The 13,452-nt window shown below is 37.7% G+C and overlaps 1 protein-coding gene across 1 annotated transcript in view; it reads right to left on the reverse strand.

The window, feature by feature from the left end:
- SLIT3 (slit guidance ligand 3) overlaps positions 1–13,452 on the reverse strand; it is a 538,785-nt gene that overhangs the window by 155,253 nt on the left and 370,080 nt on the right. Inside the window, exons 13-14 of the mRNA XM_063120567.1 lie at positions 6,162–6,305; positions 2,826–2,989 (exon numbers count right to left, since the gene is read on the reverse strand). Of these exons, the coding sequence (XP_062976637.1) occupies positions 2,826–2,989; positions 6,162–6,305 (308 nt within the window). The remainder of the gene's footprint in view (positions 1–2,825; positions 2,990–6,161; positions 6,306–13,452) is intronic.

The raw sequence follows: 13,452 nt of genomic DNA on the forward strand, positions 1-13,452 counted from the left end.
GGGAAGTTCACCAACAAACCACTAATGTTTCTCATCAATACAGAGAGATATTTTTCTATTGTGTAAAAGTTATGAAAATTAGACTGAAAAGAGATTTTGATTTTCAAAGGTGTAATATTCTTCTAAATTGTTATGAATAATAAAATGTAGATGTAAAAAAAGAGGAAAAATATAATGTCACACAAGCAGAGCTCTGCTCACATAATGGGACCTTCCCCTGCTCCCCTCCCGTACCCCTTGAAGGCCTCTGTGCCCCTCCAAATCTGAATTGGGTGACCCTCCACTGGATCAAAGACCTTCCAAGAATCTAATGGAATGAGATCGTTAGATTTAGCCCCCTGAAAATTTAACACTTTGCAAGCACAACTAAAATTTATGAACAAATCACATCACTTTTACTGTATTGATAAAAAGCAGCTTATGATGATGTATTGAGGAGACAAAGGGCATGTGTCTGTCTCCTTCACATTAAAGATAGTGCCTTCTGTCACCTGTCTTTGTTGTCAGGAACACAATTAATCATAGTCCTGCTTTTAAGAACAAAAAAGTAATGATGCTCATATTTATGTGAAAGTACAGCAAGATGACAGTATTTTTTTTACTTCTCAATCCAGTTAATGATTTTCCATCATATAAAAAAGTCTAGCTATTCTTGAATCTTGCCTGGAATATGCATCTTATCGTATACCACTACACATAGAAATCATGTATGTGTAAGGAAGTTACAATATAAACAAGCAGAATGTGACAGTGTTTGATATCTTAAAGCAATACCCTTTTGCTTATGCCTGGAAGATAAAACACTTCTGGTCAGCTGTAAGGGTCTAGATATAATGTGCATTAAAATATTCATCAAATGCTGTAGCTCAATGTTAACCATTCCAATTTTAGCTAGCATTTGAACGATTACAATCTTCACCCGTTAGCTCACAAACAATAATCATACACAGGATTTTAACAACTGCTTTTCTCCCTGAATAATTGTTTCAGCCATTAGTTATGCATGTACATCACTAATGTACATGCACCACTATTGCATGTACATCAACCACTATTTTGTATCACAAAGGCTCATTGATTAAACACCATCTAAATAATACATTCCACACCCTAACTTTTTGGAGCTGGGAAAACATGATACTTCTAGTTGAGACTGCCTAATAATTTCTATAATGATGGCAGTGTGGAATGGGGCTAGACGGCAACTTGTGGAGATACATTTTGCCATCATTGCTATCCATGGCTGCGTTTGGAAAACACAATAGTCAATGGTTGGTTAATAGTCAACTCCACAGTTGATTATCAAGGGGGTACTTCCCACATGACATGATTATAATCAACCATAATGTGGATTAAGGCCAGTGTAGAGTTTTTAGTCAATGCTGTTTGGTTGACACCCCCCCCCCCACTCTCTTCCCCCTCAGTCCTCCTGCTGGTATCCCATCAGCCATTGCGCATTCTGCAGCTGGACTAGAGTGGCAGCTGCTGCTTTGGTCACTCTTGCCAGGGGACTCTTTAGTTGCCAAAAATAACCAACTGTGTGCAATGAAATAGTCATGGGTGCCCGACGCAAGACACAATAAACAACAGTTGTTCAGATGATCAACTCTGCACAGTGTTGGTTATTTGCAGTCGTTATCTCAGACACATAGCCAACCATGATGTGAAAATGTCCTGACAGACAACACAACAACCCACCGTTGACTATTTAACCCACCATTGACTACCATGTCATCCAAACCCAGTCCATATCTACCTATGGTTTTAATAGTTTGTTACATGCCCAACAACTTATGTATAGGATATTTTAATTTGGGGTATTATCTCTTTTACAGGCCCCAAAAATCTCAGGGCCGCAACACATTAAACTTTTTATTTTCCAGCATTTTGAGACACACCCTTTCTCTCTAGATTTGTCAGAAGCTTGATAATCTCCCATTTTTGCAGACCAAGCCAATACCAGGAACTTTACCGAGTCCCAGTTAGACTGCAATTTGTGGCCAGTAGGCTGTTTTTGGCAAGAGGGTTGTGTACATTGTGTGGGCTTGTGTGAACCTTTTCTTTCATATATTTTTGCTTTTCATTATTTGGGGCCTGTGACATCTTTTTGTAGCACCTTCATGTGAGCACACAAGTTGCTAGTCTTTAAAAAGTGGTGAACACGCATGTCTCCAAACAACTTGTCTATCTTTTGTTGCTATTTTTTCATTCTTTATTGTTGTTCTCTGGAAGTAGTGTGCTCCACGCCTGCCCAAAAGCACAATTTAAAGAGAGACCTCTGCAACACTCTCCACATCTATTACATGATGGGGCATACTGCACTGAAATGTCACATGTGAGAGTATGACAGAATAACTAAAGCAAGCTTACATCATGCTTTCCTAACAAAACCTTTATTTGGTTCATGAGAGATTTTTTTAAAATTAATGAACTGAGCAAATCTCTCTAGATTTGGTTGAAGCACATCAGATTTTTTTCATTACTTAAATTAAAAACAAAACAAAAACTTTTTTCCAGACACTTCACACAAGCGATCATTTGTACCGTATTTCTTTTTAAGGCAGCATTGCATTCTTTTAAAATTATAGCCTATCTTTAAATATAAATAAATAAATAAGAAGGCAAGCTAAAGGTTTGTTTCTCTTTTAATGCATAAGGTAAATAGGTTTTCTGGAGGTCTAATCCAATTTCTCAAATTTAATTTTAGAAAGATGCTACATAATATCCATTATAGCAAACACTGTCCTACAGATTTGATTAGCAGCCTCTGTGGACCTGCTTATTTCTGAACTGAAAGTGCAGTACAGTCTGGATAAATGAATTACCTGAGCAACGGAACTTCTTGCTCTTGATCTGGCTGATTCGTTTGTTGGCAAGGCGACGTGGGCTGCTGCATCGAGCGCCGCTGGTTTCTATTGGATTATCCTGCAGGTAATCAGCCAGCCACTTCAAATGGCAGTCGCACACAAATGGATTCTGAGCTAAATGCCTGGAAGAGGGATGGGATGTTTAACCAGAAGTGACCTGTGACACGGTGGTCCATCATTGTTTTTTACAAACACAAAACTGAAGGGTAGAGTAATTGAATAAGCTTCCAATACACCAGGCCTGGCGGAAGCTGCATGGAGCTGCACTTGAATGGGGGAAATTCTGTGAGCCATCTTATTTTTTTTAGCTCATTAATTCTGCAGTGAGCCTTTTCAAGAAGGAAACAAAAATTAACACAGCAAAGCCCTTTTATAAACTGCACAAATCCTCTGTCTGCAAAAGCTATAATTTTCAGCAGGAAATCTGACATTGCAGAGAAATGCATCTTTTTAGAAATATAATGTTCAAAATAAGTTCCCCCCCCCCCCACAAATCTAAAGCTTTCTAGAGATCAGATTGTGAATATGTAAGCTAGTGTGCGTTACATGAGAAGGCAAAGACTACAGATGAATCAGAAGTCTTGTCTTAAGAGTGAAATCAAAATCTAAATATATTGGATTAATAGAATTTTAAGGAAACAAGAACCTAATATACCTATAAAAATTGGGTAAAATATAACAAGCCAATGTTTATTAGAAACTCATACCAGCTCTGAAGGACTTCTGCCACATTTATGGACAAAATTGATTTAAGTTTAATCAATGGAGAAATCTACTATGCTGAATCTGGAGGCTGTTCCATCGTTTCATATAATGAATGAATAAATAGGGGAACATGTTTTATTTATTTATTTGATATATTTCTAAGAGCAAAAAAAGATGATAATGACGCCTGATATAAAATCACTCCAAAAGATACAGCACTTTTTACAATTATTATATTCACCTGAGCTAATTATGTATGACAATACTAGCTATTTGTTATTTTTAATTATTGTTTCATTGACTACTAGTAATTTTCTATCCATTTTTAGATATATATTTAAATGTTCCTATTATATTAAAAAGTGATATAAACAAGTGAAGTATCTCAAGGTCATTTCACACAAAAAACACTACTACTTTATGGCAGCCATTGATCCAACAACAAGCTGTTAACGTGCACCAGTTTCTCACATGGTTGCACTGTGTGGTTTGTCTCCATGCTCAGAATGTTTGATTGCAGAGTGCAAAGAAAATACATGGACAATGTGGCAAGTTAATACACACAAAATGGCTCACCGCATAGAGTGGCTGCCATTTTGAGGAAGTTTCAAGTGGTTTCCCTGTGGTAGCTGCTCCATATAATGACCCATTTTGTGTGAAGAATCTGTAAGTCTAGATGGCTTTGGTTACCGAATAACAGAGGGCACAGTTACACGATGAGTGTTTCAACTGTTCAAGCTGGTGAGGGAACAGGGAGGAGACGAAAATCAACCCAAAGTCCCGTCTTTTGACCTCACCAAGTTCTTCCGAATAATATTTTAACCAAAAACAGTTCGGATGGAGCCAAGCAGCCTAGCTTATTTTTTAAAAATAAATTCCCATACCATTGTGATGAACGGCTATCCAAGAAACTGTCAAAATGGTATATACAACATATCTAATAAAAATAAAACAATTTGACTCCTCTCTTAATCCTTATAACTTGATACCATCTTTCACTGTAAGACACAAAGAAAACACAAAATATATCAAATTGATATTTTGAGAAATAATATTTTAACAGGGACTACATGACCAAAAATGGTATGATGATATGTAATGTTTACTTAGTGAGAGTGGGAATGTAATTTTAAATGAAATTTCATTATCCATGAGATATTCAGCTCTTGGTAGGGATTGATACTGATTGATACTGAACACTTTAGTCACATAAAACCATTAAATGCCTTCAAGAGCATTTCTTAGGGAATGCAGTTTAAGACCAAGATGCAAGAAAAGGATATGCTAGTATTATTATTTTTAAAAAAATCCAATATTTAGTGGGAACGCTGGCTCCTGATTTTGGAACACATTTTTAAATTACTTGGGGCTAAATCCAATATTATGTCAGCTGGCTTCTGCTTGTGTTTCCTTCCTCTCCTCCCCTTGCAGCCCCCCAAATCTGCTCAAAAGGTTCCGTAAACTCTTTGGATCAGATTGTGGAAGCATTCAGGAGACTGGGGCATTTGATATGACAGCTGTGTCCAACGCACTGGCAGGAGGTCACTGTTGGACACAATCCATGATGGCTGGAATATTTAGCAACCGAACTGTAACAATGAAATCAGGAAGCAAAGCTCTGTCTTGGTGAATTTTCACCTGTAAACATTGCACCTACTCTGTCTTTGGTTCCTAGCCTACATGTCTACTAGATGCAATTCTGTTCATACTACCAATTCTCTGTGGAATAGGAATGCACATGCAATATAAGAAGAGATGAATAATATGATTTCACAGGCTGCTGCCTGGTAGAATGAGGCTCAATAGCAGCAGCAGCGCATCAGGCTTGCTTTGGAGTATCCTGGATCAAATCAAAGTTCAATAGTAGGGTTAGCAACGTGAGCAGCAGCAACAGGCCAATACCATAGAGCAACAGATCTCTCTGCCACTACCAGTAATTCGAAAAAGGGCCATTGCACAACAGAAAACCTTCTCTCTCATGCTGCATTGCAATGAAAAGGTGACTGTATTACTCGATTCTGATTTTATCGCCGACAGCCACATATAATCTATTCTCAAATTCTACGGATGTCTTGAATCAGTAAGGAAAGTGAAATACAATATGCTAACAGCATATTCCTATAGATTTATACTTAGAAGCAAGTTGCATTGAGTTCAATTGGAGTTTACATCCAAGAAAGTGGAGATAGGGTTACAGCCGTAATCTTTGCTTTTTTTAAAAAAAGTTACAATTTGCTGTCAGAAATCCCCATTGTTCTTTTATCCTTTCTCTTCTTTCCCCCATCTTACTTCCTATTTCTATATCTGCTCTATCCACACACCCCTTTTTCCTCCATCCCTTTGTCCCCTTTTCTATTCCTCAAGTTCTCAATACTTCAATACCTGTGGAATGGAATTGCTGCATGTATTTGGTCTCTACCTCTGGCACACAGACAGACACAATATTACTTCAAAATAATTGTTACTCAGAATTAAAAGACTGGAACAGGATTATGGGATCAGGTATGTCCTTCATCTGTGAAAACATCAATAGGAAGCATCTATTGCAGGAGGGGGCAGAACCTATATGCAATATTCTTGAATACTCACAGAGTTTGAATTGATTGGAGAGGTGTGAAAAGCCCTTTGCTGATAGTCTGCAGTTTATTGTCATAGAGAGATAACAAATTGAGATTATGCAGATCTTGAAATGTGTTTACCCTCAGGCAGTTGATCTTATTGGCATTGAGAAGCCTGTAAATAAAGAGAAGAGATTTAAAATGCACACATTCTTGACAGCCAAATAAAGCAAGACTGAACTCAGCAATTAGCCTCAAATCCTATACAGGATTTGAGGTTTAAAATCCTATACAAAGCAAGGAATTGTTCAAAACTATAGCCCTTCTATTTATATATTTACAAAATTATTTATTAGTCACATTTTGGACCAAAAAACCTCCCTTTGGGGAAATGCAAATGAAAACAGGAGAGGAAAATCTTTTAAAACAACGAGCAAATTTACATTTAAAATCACTAACACCAGGTAGAATAAAGATTTTTTAACAGCCTCTCTAAAACTAAAAAAGGCATGAGCCATTCTAACCTACCTAGAGATGGAATTCGAGAGAAGCCACATAAAAGGTCCTGTCCCATGTTCCCACCAACCTAGCCTCTCTTATTGATGGGACATGTAAAAGGCCTCTGATACAGATTTTAAACTACAGGCAGCTGCATACAGGGACAATGGTTCTTCAGATACCTTAGCCCCAAAGTGTTTAGGGCAGGGGTTTCAATCCTCTTTCAGCAAGAGAGACAAATTCAACTTGGGGGACACATTCCACTGGTGGGTGGGGAAAAAGACAAAGGGGGTGTCTGAGACTAATGGATCAGGGCCAATATGCTAGCATATTTTAGCTTAAACCTCTTATTGCCAATAACTAAGCCTTAGGAAAGGCATTTCAATCTTTTAGAAAGGTGAACAAACTGCACAAAAGCCAGGAAACCATCAAAGGATCAGTGATTGGGAGAAAGGGTTGGGGGCAGGGGAAGGGGGGTGTCCATATGAGAAATCCTGGTTGGCCAAATTTGGCCCATGAGTCTGAAGTTCAACCTCTGTTTTAGGACTTTATAGGTAATCAGCACCAACATCAATTTGCCCAGAAACATACTAGAAGCCAACGCGGTTGGTATAGGACTGGTGTAATATGGTCAGTAAAGTGCACACCAGAAAGCAATCTGGTTGCAGCAGTTTGCACCAACTACAATTTCCAAACACACTTCAAAGGCAGCCATATGTAGAACACATTATAGTAGTCTCAAGCAGAAAGTGGCCAGATTTGCCTTCTCCAGGAAGGAGTGTAACTGTCATACCAACGGAAGCTGGGCAAAGGCACTCTTTGTCACAGCAGCTACCTGACCTTCCACAAGGAATGCCAGGTCCAGAAGCAGTGCTAAATTAAGAAACTGATCATTCAGAGGGAGTGCACACTCATCTGCACTCCAAATCCCAGAGTAGCTTGTCTACAGACCAATAGTAGACTCCCATCTTGTTTGAACTGAACCTCAAGTTTCTTGGTCACATCAAATCTATTATTGCATCCAGACAATGGTTCAGAACTTCCTTGGTACCAGTTAAAAAGAGAGAGATAGTACTGGGAATCATCAGCATAATGATGAGATTCAAACCACCCAAAGAGCTTCAGCTATTGTGCAGTATAAAAATGTAATAAATAAAATAATAAAATAAAAATAAACCGCAAACTCCAGATGATTTCTCCCAGCAGCTTCATGTTCAAGCAAAGGGAACAAAAATGTGCTTTGATTATCACTGATCACTGGACCTGTCTGTTAAGGTCTTTGTCTCCTATTTCCTGGCTTTGCGGAGTTTCATCCAACACAATATAGCTTTAACTCTGGTTTTAAACTGGCAAGGGTTTTGACCTTTGAACTTCCCAGATTCTTGAAAAGAGAACTGATCATTACCATCTTGTCAATCCCACTCTCTCTTCCAACAGATACAATTAAGTTCTTAACAAAACAAAACATAAAATAGAAGGTGATTGAGTCTAATAAAGTCATTATCCAGCAATACTGAGCAATACAGCATCTCTCCTATCAGGCCTGTCTACTGCTATGCAGCTTTGGGCTGAAATGCCACTGGAAACCTTAATCTGCTAGTCTCTGGCTTCAAAGCTGCTGCTGGGTGAACACTGTGAGAGGATATTTGCCTGCGGTTCTCTCTTCTGGTGCTTTATTCAGTGACTCTCCCTGTAGTCTTTCCAATCTCTTTCCTCTCTCAAATCTTTCCACTCTTCTTTAGAATCACCTCACAAAAAACATCTCCCTAGAATCTCCTATGGCAGCTCCTAATGGTCAAATTGGTTGTGCTCCAGGCATTCTACAGGGAGCCAAAGTGATAAAGCCCCCACATCATTGAACACTAGGGTCTTGACCCAAGTAGTAACACACAGTTTTGACTCTGAGAAGTCACATTCTATATCTAAAGGAATTGTTCTTTCACGCACATAGAGTCCACTGGATTCCCTCTGCAACAAAGACCCCTTCTGCAAACAGTGGAGTACTGGCAGCATTCTAGCTTCAGAAAGATTTTTTGGAGTATGCATGTCACAGGTTTTAACCAGGCAAAAAATCTTTAATAAGTTTTGAACTCCTGCTCAGATATTCACCAAATCAATGGCACATTGCCTTCCTCAACAAGCCTGAATAAAGTACATCAGTAATTTTCACCAAATTTTGAAAGGAATATATGATATGCCTGACCAAAAGTTGGAGTAAAAAGGGTAAAAGTGCTAACGTTCAGCCCTACTTAACTTGTTGTCCCTGTGGCAATTTTTAGCAGATCACTTTGAAATTTGGCATGATCTTAGCAAGTAGATAATGGGTGACAAGTTTCATGTTATTAGTTCAATAGTTAACATTTTTAAAAGAGTTTAGGGATTACATACTTCGTCCTCATCTTTTCTATGCATAAGAAGCGATTGTATTTCCACTGTATCTGAACTCAGGGAATTTTGGTTAGTTCAAATATTAGTTAGGTCAAACTAGTTTGTGGTTTATGATCCTGGCTTTTAAAAAAAAACTAATTAGAGTTTAAACTAACCAGAGTTCACTAATAAATGGGAAGCTCTGGTTAGTATAAATCTGGAAGTAGATGCTTCCAATTTCCTTTGGTGTGCTCTTGCTGCAGCTTATGCACATAATGCTAACAGATAGTTTACCTTAAGACCAAAAAGCCCCAGTTGGTTCCATTAAGATAAGAATGTTGATTACTGTTGAACTTGGACATGCCAAATTAGTATGAAATATATTGTGCTGCATCATAAAAGGTTCTGCCATCTCTATATGATATGAAAATAATTGTGATAAAAAATGGACATCTCACAATGAATGTGAACAGTACTGTAGCACGATGCTAAAAACACATCTCATAAAAGAAAAAAAGTATGTCTTACATAACTTGTCAAAGTAAGATGTGCTTCAGCTCAATGCTTTTCAAGAATGTGTACTGAAGTGGAAAGTAAATAGTTTAGATAATCAACAGCCTTTCTGTGCAATTATTTATTTATTTATTTATTTAAGGATTTTTATGCTGCCATTCAGCCAAAAAGGCTCTCACGGTGGCTTACAAAAGTATTTCTTGACAGTCCCTGCCCACAGGCTTACAATCTAAAAGAATTAATATTCTCATGATGGATTTATCAATAAACATGAATACACTTTTAAGAGTTTTACCTTTAAATAATATTCTAAGCTCCAACGGAGAATGTTTGAAAATAACTGGTTTGAAGAACAGAAGAGAGATACTGCTGCAGCATTTGCCCTCACCAATGTTTTAATTTTCTGACCAGAGACGACAAGTGAGTAAACAATCAGAGAATAACTAGATTACTCTTAGTTAGGAAGTGGAGCCTGGCAGCCTTAATACACTCAGGAGAATAAAAGTTTCTGTCATTATCAGATAGACTACAAATCATTTTAAGTACACTGATAACTTGAAAGACTATGAGGGAAAGATTAGCACAAAACCTATACAAAGAGATGGCTCTTTTCTCTTGCCAGCTCTTTTATCATGGCATCATTAACCATTCTTATACAATCAATAACCTGGATGTTTCATGATTAATGAAGAGTATCCTGAATGGCATATATTAAATAAAAGGAAGAATGGACAAAACTATATGCAGAAAAGGAAGAATGGACAAAACTATATGCAGCAGAAATAAAACAAGGGCACTAGCAGAAATCAAAGTGGTGTGGTGTAGTTGTTAGAGCTGTGTTAGAGTGTCTGAATAGGTCTGGGAAGACCTGTTTCTAATCTTAACTCAGCCATGAAGCACATTGGATGACCTTGGACCAGTCACTATCTTTCAGCCTAACCTACCTCACAGGGTTGTTGTGAGGTAACAGGGGAGGGGCCCTGGATGCCACCTTGAGCTTCTGGGAAGTAAGTTGGGAAATGTAATTAAATAAACAAGCAAGCTTGAGGATGATTTCCATAAGCAATGATATTGTTGAGGAACAGTGTCTGTGCTTAAGTAAACACCTATCTTTGAAATTATTATAACAAACATTCAATATTGAAGTACAACAGTATTCCAGCATATTATTTTCCATAGTTTTCCAATTAATTTTAAATATAAATACAAATCACAATGATGGTTTGGACTTTTATCAATTAACGCCTTGAGAGTCAGTAGCTTCTCCTTGCCTATTATGTTTAAATGCATTGCACAATAGAGCACGAAAAGCAAAGCACAGAAAGGGACTTTTTTTCTTAGAGCAGAGATGAAAGGGGGGAAGGGGAGACCCTTTGTGTGGTTTGCTTTTTGGGTTCTATGTAAGAAACGCAATGCATTTAAATATAACAGGCAAGGAGAAGCTACTGACCCTCAAGGCGTTAATTTTTCAAAGAAAATGAGCAGCAAGGCTCAATTCGAGCAAACCCAGACCAAGACCCAAGTTATAAGAGCCTAGACCTGTACTTAGATTTAAGAAATCGTATGTAATTTATGTCAAGTTATGTTTGCATTTGAGTAACAGCTATTTAGCAGCTGTTTGAAAACTTAAGCTGCATTTTCAAATACAGACAAGCAATATCTAGTTTAAAACACAGAAGGAAAATTGAACAGAACATTTCTGACTATGCTGATGATGAATGGCAAAGCCCTCTGTTTTTTGTTATAACCAAGAAGTACAGTTTTAGCCAAACCACTTGCAGTTTTGCAACTAAGTTCTCCCACCAGCAGAGCTATTTACTCCTTTTTGGGAGTATTAGCAACATGGAGCTACTGCTAAAACAACAACAACAGCAACAGCAGCAACAACAACAACCCTAACTGCTAACTTTACTACTGGTAATAGAGGTGGTAATTCTGAATACTACCAGTGGCAACAGAACAGTACCTATGGTATCAACATATGAACTATCTTACATTGTCAGTGTTGAAATTATAGAGGCAATGATAGTAGTGCAGTCTTGCACATGAGACCACTTTTGGACAGTTGCATACTACTGGTGCTAATATATTATTTCATTAAGTACTTCAGTGGTTGTTAGCAGTAATTATAGGTATTGGAGAGCAGTAATTATAGCTTTTGGAGAACACTGAAGTTTTTATTTAGTGTTTCTGTACTACCAATTGCTGACATAATGATTAACCTTGAATCTGAAGGCAGAAAAGCTCTCCATAAGGAGCAATTGTTGGGGCATGGAAATAACTATCCAAATTGTGTGACTGATAATTTGAAAAGATATCTGGTGTTATATTATATTACTAGACCATGTAAGGAAGTATCCACAGTCAGTTCAGATTCTTACTGGTGGTCTATGATCATTACTGTCTATCATGCAGAGCTATGATACTCCAGGTCTACTGCTGGAAGTTCAGACTTGGCCAGCCAAAATACCACTGGTGTTGATTGATCTCTTACCACCAGTGGTATTTGCCATGGCTCTGTGGTACAAATATATATTTTTACCATGTGTTTTTTTTACTCCCGAGTATGTATATTTAGTAAAGCTATATCTGTATGTTCAAGAAACTCTCCCAAATCAAACTTATTTCCTTAAAAGATTGTCACAGAACATATGAAAATAAACAACTATATTCTCTAGACTCTTACAGATTTGGAAGATCAAAGCACATTATTATTATGGAATTACCAGCACTGTTCAGTGATGTGTGAATTTTTTGTGTTCGTCACTTCATAGGACTGTGTAAACTTTCCTTCTGATCTCATCTTGTGCAGCTTTTTAATTCTTGAAAGTGATTCAATTTCCAGAGGGAAGCTTGGAAAGTTTGGCAACTGATTATGTGAAAATTACAAAATCTCCATAGCTCAGAGCATTAAAACATTTTCATTTTCAAAGGGTTGCTTCCATTCAGCCATCATGAGACTAACCTGTGTCCAACAGAGTTAAGATAATAAGGGAACTATAATAATCTAGGAGCAAAGTTTATTAAAAAAATTAATAAGTCTTACTTGTTGGCTAAACTCGATAAGAGCCTCACATTATTTGTTGCAAGATCTTTCTACACATAAACAAATCCTTTGAATGCTAGGGAAAGGTGATATTTGAATAAAATAAAAGGACTCCGAAAAGTGTTTATTTTAATAGTCAGTATGAAATAATGACTGTCACAAAAGATATGGGATGCTTGTCAGTCAACAATGTTGTAGTTTGCAGATTAATCTATGGTTGAGTAAGGCAGCACAACGATCCACTTTTATTAGAATGGGTGCATTTTCCTCATGCTCAGGATTTGAATGATTGCCATACTTGGGGTTGGGAAGGAACTGACACCTTGGTCATATTGGCCAGTCATAGTGTCCTTTCTCCTATAGTGGATCTAGGCAGATAAGCTCGAAACATCTGGAGCTATTCCCTTCCAGGTACACATTTTCTGAAGTGCACCTGTCTTTTGGCAGCAATCTGTTGTTCTGTATTGAATAAACCAGGGGTATGAGTCCCTTTCAGCCTGCAGGCTGAATTCAGTTTAGGAGAAGCTCTTAGGGGCCACATTCCAGTGGTCGCTGGGGCTAAAAAACCAAATATTTAATTTAGTTTAAAGCTTTTACTGCTAGTAACTAAGTCTTAGAAGAGACATTTCACAGGGCCTGGCCATCTCAGGAAACTGAAGTGCCAGATTGGGACTTTAGGACCTGCACCCCTGGCATAAACTGACCTGTGGGTTACAGCCTTCAGAAAGAGCAAATGACCGAGTGGCCTTTCATTCTCTCCCAACTCTTGATTCAAATAAGCTGGGAAAGGGTTTCATTGTACTTAACTTAATAGGCATATTATCTGATAACTCACAGATGCTTCAATAATCCACATTCCAAGATACATCAAGTGCAAGGAGTAAAGTGATTTTAAGTT

Source organism: Elgaria multicarinata, chromosome 3 (genome assembly GCF_023053635.1).
Source record: "Elgaria multicarinata webbii isolate HBS135686 ecotype San Diego chromosome 3, rElgMul1.1.pri, whole genome shotgun sequence".
NCBI lineage: Eukaryota > Metazoa > Chordata > Lepidosauria > Squamata > Anguidae > Elgaria > Elgaria multicarinata.